General features: G+C 45.2%; 1 protein-coding gene across 1 annotated transcript; it reads right to left on the bottom strand.

The window, feature by feature from the left end:
• Positions 1-1,830: 1,830 nt before the first annotated feature.
• Positions 1,831-7,173, bottom strand: LOC120242063 (zinc finger protein 709-like). Its single transcript, XM_039247551.1, has 4 exons — positions 6,796-7,173; positions 4,058-4,115; positions 3,538-3,619; positions 1,831-2,007 (listed from the first exon to the last, which is right to left on the bottom strand). The coding sequence occupies exons 1-4, from the start codon at positions 6,959-6,961 to the stop codon at positions 1,831-1,833; spliced, it is 483 nt and encodes a 160-aa protein (XP_039103482.1). The 5' UTR covers positions 6,962-7,173.
• Positions 7,174-8,372: the final 1,199 nt, after the last annotated feature.

The raw sequence follows: 8,372 nt of genomic DNA, 5'->3' as shown, positions 1-8,372 counted from the left end.
CCTCAGTAGGTTAATCGTCTGATTTCAGCTCAGGTCATGATCTCACACTTCATGGGTTCGGGCATGTATTGGCCTCTCCGTTGGCAGCTCAAAACCTGGAGCTCGCTTCTGTGTCTCCCTCTCTCTTTGCCCATTACCCACTTGGGTGGTCGCTCTCTCTCTCTCTCTCAAAAATAAATATTTTTAAAAATCTTTTAAGAATTGAAGAAAAATTTGGGGCGCCTGGGTGGCTTAGTCGGTTAAGCGTCTGACTTTCTCCTGGGTCATGATCTCGCGGTTCGTGGGTTCGAGCCCCGCATCGGGCTCTGTGCTGACTGCCAGCTCAGAGCCTGGAGCCTATTTCAGAGTCTGTGTCTCCCTCTCTCTCTGACCCTCCCCTGCTCACACTGTCTCTCTCTCTCTCTCTCCTAGAAATAAATAAAAATATTTTTAAAAAAAATTAAAAAAAAAAAATTGAAGAAAAATTTGATGTGAAAATTTGTCACCCAATAATACAGACAGAAAAGGAGACATAAAATCAGAATATTCCAGTATCACAAAACAGAAAATGACTTTCAACAATATAAGTCTCATGTCATGATGACATAACAAGAACATTTTGGAACGTATAATTCAATAAACTTTTTAAAATAGTTTATTTTTGAAAGAGAGAGAGACAAGAGCATGGGCGGGGAAGGGGCAGAGAGAACGGGAGACATGGAATCCGAAACAGGCTCCAGGCTCTGAGCTGCCAGCACAGAACCCGACGCGGGGCTCGAACCCACAAACCACGAGATCATGACCCAAGCTGAAGTCAGGTGCCCAACTAACTGAGCCACCCAGGCGCCCCAATAATTTTTTTTGGTAAAAGTATATCAAGTTGTATGTACAAACGAACAATAGATACATTCTTTTTTTAAAGTTTTTTTTTTTTTTTTTTACTTTTTAAAAATGTTTTATGTATTTCTGAGAAAGAGAGCGAGAGGAGAGAGAGAGAGAGAGACAGCATGAGCAGGGGAGGGTGAGTGAGAGAGACAGAATCCGAGACAGGTTCCAGGCTCTGAGCTGGCAGTCAGCACAGAGCCCAACACAGGGCTTGAGCCCCCGAACCGTGAGATCATGACCTGAGCTGAAGTCAGACCCTTAACCGACTGAGCCACCCAGGCGCCCCAACAACAGACACATTCTTGTCGCTTCTGGGTCCTAAAGATATTGTAATGGGAAAGAGACATGTTGTACATAACCATGTGAATGCTTAAAGTCTGAGATAACAACATCTAGGTCATACAGATGTAGAGGACAAAGAAGGGCATTTAAAACCATCAGTGTTCATATCAGTGACACGAACTAGGAATTTATACACTTGGGATCCCCATTAAGAAAGAGGCACCAGAAAACTCAAAACCATATTCATAACAATGAAAAGATTTCTCTCCTGACTGAAATTTTATGAACAAAATACATAAGGTTTTATACCTGAACTTTTCCCAAATACGTGTCTATGCAGGATCCTCTCCATTGTACTGGTTTGCATTTTCAATAAGACTTTAAGGGAGAATAAGTGTTTTCCCACAGTGTGTCTGTGATCACAGATTCCTGGGATACCTGAAGGCTTTTCCATGGTGCCTAAGTTCATAGGGTTTCATGTCACCGTGCGTGCACACGTGTACTTGAAGGGAAGACGGACAACTGAAGGCTTTCTCGCAGTCATTCATAGGGTTCTGCCCACTGAGGGTCATCACACGTACTTGCAGATCTTTGGGACACTGGACGGTCTTACCAGAGTCCTTACATACAAAGGCTTACTGTACACTGTGCAGCCTCACGTGTTCTTGAAGGAGCGGGGGCGTGTCAAGGTCTCTCCCCAGGGTGTTTCTTCATGTGCACTCGAAGAGATGAGGAGAACTTGTACGCCTTCCCACATTTCTTACATTCATAGGGTTTAATTGTGCTGTGCGTTTTCAAATGACTTCGAAAACCTTGCGGCTGCCTGAAAGCTTTCCCACACTCCATACACTCCAATAGTCGCTTCACAGCATGGGACCTCATATGCGCTCCCAGGTTTGAAGGAGATCTGAAGACTTTCCCACAGTGCTGACATTTACAGGGCTTTTCCTCAGGGTGGTTTTGTGCATGTATTCGCAGGTCTCTGTGATACCTGAAGGCTTTGCCACACTTCTCACATTCATAGGGTTTCACTACATTGTGAGTGGTCATGTGACGTTCAAAAGGTCGATGCTTCCTGAAAGTTTCCCCACATTCCTTACATTCCAAGTGTCCGTCCCCTGAGTGTCTTCTCGCAGTATGTAGAACAAGGGTGTAATGACGAATGAAGGCTTTTCCACAGTGCTGACATTTATTGGGTCTCTCGCCAGTGTGTTTCCTCACATGTTCTCTCAGGCATGACTTATACCTGAACGCTTTCTCGCACTCCTGACATTTATAGGGTCTCTCCCCCGTGTGTGTCGTCACATGTTCCTGTAGGCATGACTTATACCTGAAGGCTTTCCCACACTCCTGACAATCATAGGGTCTTTCCCTGGTGTGTGTTGTCACATGTCCTCGCAGATTCCACTGATATCTGAAGGCTTTCCCACATTGCTGACATTCGTACGGTCTTTCCCCAGTGTGTGTCCTCATATGGATTCTGAGGTGTGTTTGATCCCCGAAGCCCCTGTCACACTGCTTACATTCATAAGGTTTCACTAAACTGTGAATGACCATGTGACGTTTAATATGATGGTACTTCCGGAAGGATTTCCCACATCCCTTACATTCATAGGGTCTTTCCCCAGTGTGTGTCCTCATGTGAACTCGTAGGTCTGAGTGATGCCTGAATGATCTCCTACACTCCTGACACTCATAGGGTTTCACTACATTGTGTGTGGTCATGTGACATTCAAAATGTAGACGTTTCTTGAAAGTTTTCCCACACTCCTTACATTCAAAGTGTCCATCCCCTGTGTGTCGTCTCACAGGTGCTAGAAAGGAGTGCTGATCAGGGAAGGCTTTCCCACACGGCTGATATTTATACGGTTTCTCCCGAGCATGGGTCCTCACATGGTTTTGTAGGCTTGACTTATACCCGAAGGCTCTCCCACACTCTTGACATTCATAAGGGCGCACTCCAGTGTGAATTCGCACATGACGTATTAGGTAGCAGTGATACAAGAAGGTTTTCCCACACACATCACACACATGGACTCTCTGTCCACAGTGACCTCGCACATGACGTTTAAAGGAAGCTGTGCAAGTGAAACCTTTTCCACATTTCTGGCACTCTATTGATTTTTTACTACTGAAACTCTTCATGTAAGACTCAGATCCTCTCCCAGATTCCTGACCTTCAAAGGGTTTCTCTCCAAGGTCTGTTTCCACGTCCACGTGAGTGCTGAGGCTCAATATGGAGCTGCAGGCTGGCCTATATTCCTCACAGGGGCTAGATTTGAGTCCTGGGTGAGATCTTCCTAGATTCTCAAGGAAGGAACCATCTGCGAAGGCTTCTCTACACTTAGTGCATTCACAGGATTTGCCTCCGGTGGGACAACCCTCACGCACACTGAGACTTGTAACCAGGTTCAGGGTTTCTCCATGTTGATCATCTTCAATACATTCACATGCACCCTCCACCAAAGGACTTCTGTTCAAAATCAGAAGGCACATGGTTAGGAAATAATGATTATAAGCAATCTTTCTTAATTAATGATCTATTCGTGTTTGTTAATCATTATTGGGCTACATAACGTCCACTTTCAATAAATGGGAATGACTGTGGCACTATCTGCATGCTTACAAAATGGCACAAGCCTAAAATGCATTATGCTTGTCTATCCATACTCTCTGGCTAAGGACTCAGAGTCCTAACATTCTGGGTTTCTTACATATAGTTTTCTCTGACCATTTTTTCCAACTGAATTGTTCTTCAGATGACCAATACCTAGAATACAGTTATAAAAACTTCATCTTGTGAAAATTTCGACTACACAATAGTTGACCTAGGTTTACAGCTGTTCTTTAATTTCAGGTTAGTCTCACAACTGCCAACATTCCCCACTCATCCCTTGCAAGTGTCACTCACCTCAAAAGCCCTTCCTGCATTCGGCTCAGATCTCCACTGCTGTGAAATTTCTGCTCGTCTACAAACAGAACAGAAATCATTTTTTGTAAACATTAGTATTTTCTCTTCACTCAGAGGTTCATTCTCCAAAGCATTCCATTGTGTCTTTGATCCACTCATATTACCCTGACTGAGAGAAACTACAAGAATTGGCAGCCTAATTGAATTTCTTGGAAATGACCTGATGTTTAAAGTAAGAAAACAGACCAAATGTCTGCTTCTATTCATATACTGATCCTAAAATGTAAATGAACTTCATGAGGGAGAATGGTCACATGACCAAAAAATTCCGAGGACCCTGGTGACTTGGGACTTCGGCAATTATAGAGAAAGTGTAGGAAATGGCACCCCGTGCATTGAGAAATACTTCAAAATAGATGGAGACTAATGTGAAGATAAGTATTATCAGAAAAGCCATGTAGGAATGAACTGGGCAAGACACACACATCCACACCCTACCTCTACAGGAAGACAGAAAGACTGGCCACGTGGGTGACAATGGATGGAAAGGCCAACAGGGAGGCCAGGTGAAGGGCAGACATCACCCTTCTCAAAGACTGAGTCATTTCTAATGGACGTGTCCAAACGCCAATCTCTTCTCCAGACCCTGGTCACCCAAGGGTTGGACTGTTCTGAAGGCACACAGACCCTCAGTGGAGCCCGCCTGCACTGCCCCAGCTGTCACTAGGAGATCAGATGGTGAGTGTGGCTGCTGCCCTGCCCCTGAGAAAAGCTCATCAGGAGGGAGGATTTGAAGGACAACAAGCAATCTGGAAGATGGGGGCTGACTTTCGTCTTCAGGGTCACTGATGAATGATAATCGTGGGACTTTTTATCATTCATTCATTTATTCATTTCTATGGTAGAAGTATACTGACCTATATATTTGTTTCAGGTGTGCCAACATGGGGATTCAACAATTACTTACATTACAAAAGCTCACCATAATTGTAACTGCTGTCACTATACAAAACCACAAAATTATTGACCATAGTCCCTGTGCTCTAATTTTCCTTCTCACGACTTGTGTATTCAGTAAGTGCAAACCTGTACTTCTCAATCCCCGTCCAATCTCAAACACCAATTAGTTGTCTACACTTTTAAGTCTGTTCCTATTTCCCGCTGTTTGTTCATTTTGTCATTTAGATTCCACATATAAGTAAGATATTTTGCTTGTCTTTCTGACTTATTTACTTGGTATAATATCCTCTAGATCAACCCATGATGTCACAAATGTCAAGAATTCATCTCTTTTGTATTACTGAGGGGTAGTTCCTTGTATGTAGATACCACATCTTCATTAACCATTCATCTGTTGACAGATAGCTGTGTTGCTTCCCTATCTCGAGTAGTGATAACAGTACAGTGAACTTGGAGGTGCACACATCTTATCGTACTGGAATTTTTTCTTTGGGGAACTACACAGAAGTGCAATTATGGACCATATGGTTCTGTTGTGTTTCATTTTGTTGTGAAAATTCCATACTGTTTGCCAAGCTGGCTGCGCCCATTTAAATCCCACCAACCATCAGTTTCCTTTTCTCCACATCCTCATGAGACCTTGTATTTCTTCTATTTCTGATACTAGCCAATCAGGCTACTGTCAAGTGACAGCTCACTGTGGTTTTCATTTCCATTTCCCTGAGGATTCATGATATTGAGCAGCTTTTCATTTGTCAAGGGACCAACTCTATATTTTCTGTGGGAAAATGTCTGTTATGTTCCTCTTTCAATTTTCTATTTTTCCTTTTGTTTCCCTTACCTGAAGGGATGATTCCACAAAAATAACATGAAGGCTGATGTCCATGAGTTTAGCGCCTCTATTTTGTCTTAAGACTGTATGGGTTCAAGTCCTACATCTAGGTGTTTAATCCATACTGAGTTTACGTTCAGGTAAGGGGTATGAAGCTGGTCCAGTTTCATCTCCGTGCAGGTAGCTGTCTCATTTTCCTAGCACCACTGTTTGAAGAAACACTCTTCCCCATTGTGCATTCTCAGCTTTCTTTGTAGATAATCTAATCTGACCATATAAGTATGGGTTTATTTCTGAACTCTCTATTTTGTTGCCTTGACCTCTGTGTCTGTTTTTGTGCCAGCAGTATACTGTTTTGCTTAGTATAGTTTGAAATCTGAGACTGTTATGTTTTTAGCTTACATATGCCTTCTCAAAGTAGCTTTGTTTATTTGAAATCTTTTGTTTCCACACAAATTTTAGAATTTCTTACTCTAGTTCTTTGAAAATTATTATCAGTGTGTTAATAGAGATTACACTGAAAAATGTTGAGTGGTTTTCATGGTATGGGTATTTTCAACAAAATTAGTCAATACAATCCATGGCAATGGTATAGCTTTCCCTTTATTGTGTCATCTTCAATATCGTTCATTAAATGTTTTACACCTGCCAGAGTAGAGATCTTTCAACTTCCTTGGTTACTTTTAACATAATATCCTATTGTTTTTGAATTAATTGAATACGGTTTTGTTTTCTTCATTTCTCTGTTATTTTGGTAGTAAATATAGAAATGCAACAGTTTGTGGAATATTTGTGTTCTGCAACTTTTCCAAATTTAATTTATTAGTTCTAATAGTATTTGGTGAAGTCCTAACGATATTCTATATGTGGTTTCACATGACATGCAATTATTGACATTTTCTTCTTCCTCCTTAAAAGACCAGTGAAAGGACGGGGCCATCCTTACCCACAGCAGACAGGTTCCTGCACGTCTCCAGCATCACATCTCTGTAGAGCTTCCTCTGATTTCGATCCAGCAAAGCCCACTCGTCTGCAGTGAACTTCACAGCCACATCCTCAAAGACCACAGAGGCCTGAAATATACCACACACTCTACTGCAGCAAAGCTCCATCCTCACCCGTGTGTGTGGGAGGATGAAGGGTGACAGGCAGGGAGCTGCCCTCCATTCCTAGGACCCCTGAGTCACACGTGAGTAGATAGTGACAACACGCAAGCAGGTCCCCTGCAGCGCGCACAGGACGGGAAGGGCTGGAACGTGAAGGACGGGGTGATGACAGCAGCTGACGAAGACTCACACACGCCCAATTAGCAGTATGTATAAGGAGACAGAGCAGAGCTGAGGAGACCACTCCTGTACAGATTTAAACATGAAATATTCATGTGGACAACACAGAAATCGGAGGACACATGGTTGGCTTGTTCACTGATCCTGCCTCATCAGCTCTAAGAACTGGAGCTGCAACGTCAGGATGCTGTGGACACTTAGATCCCAGGAGCTCTCGTCCCTGGAAGGAACAAGGTCAAGGAGCCTGGGGGAGCCCCTCTCTTCCAACAGAGACACACACGACTCTTTCCCTGGGTTAGGTGGACTCTGGGCATGGACACAGACCAGGGCCCGGGAACCTGGCACACCTGGTGTGTACGATGAGTTCAGGGCCTCCAGAAACCAGGATACCAGCAAGGCCTCTCAAACATTTAACAGGGCCCAGGATTCAAGAGAAAGGGCACCAGAAGGAAGAGTCTCTGAGGGACTGATGGGGACAGAGCCACCGGTCACTTTAACGGAGGAGGAAAAAACAATCACAGTGTATGAGCGCACAGTGAGCACACAGGCTCCTAAGGGACCTGCCTCAATGTGGCCACTGTCCCTAACTGACCCCTGGGTACTTACAACCAGGCGCAGGTCCAACACGGGGCACATCCCGAAGGTCCCCACACTCCCTCTCGCCCCCCATAACCACAGCCCCCCAGCACCACCTCCCGGCAGCAGGTCTCTCCTTTGCTGCCCTGCCCGCTGCTCCCATGCAGGGGACTCAGCACACCCCCAGCTCCTCTGTCCGCCTCGGGGGGACTCTCTCACCCCCTGAGCTGTGGCCTCCACCTCATCGGGTCGCCCCACATTTGACGGCCTTCACAGGGACCCTCTGCTGTCCTGGGCCTCTCCCGGGACGTTCTAGGAATTTCCGGGGAGTTTCCCGTGTGGGCTGGCTCTAGTACAATCTGGGCACTTGACAACCTCCACCTGAGGGTGCTCCTTGGCGAGGATCCCAAGCCCCAGGGGAGTCTATGGGACCGCCCTCGCCCCCCAGGCTGATGGGTTTCCCTCCTGCCCTTCAGGGGGATCCCTGCCTCCCTCTCCTTTCCTTTGGCCCTTTGGCAGGAGTGACCACAGTGCTTGTCGGGCACCCCACTTTCTCTATCCGAGGGGGCTCCCCGGGATGGTCTGAAGGTCGGAGGGGAACAAGGTCGGACCATTCGGGGCGGTGTGGGCGAATGACCCTTCCCCTCCTCCCCTCTCTGTT

Source organism: Hyaena hyaena, unplaced genomic scaffold (assembly GCF_003009895.1).
Source record: "Hyaena hyaena isolate Hyena2069 unplaced genomic scaffold, ASM300989v1 scaffold_296, whole genome shotgun sequence".
Classification (NCBI taxonomy): domain Eukaryota; kingdom Metazoa; phylum Chordata; class Mammalia; order Carnivora; family Hyaenidae; genus Hyaena; species Hyaena hyaena.
Note: the sequence above shows the minus strand (reverse complement) of the source record. Positions and strands in the feature narration are given on the sequence as shown.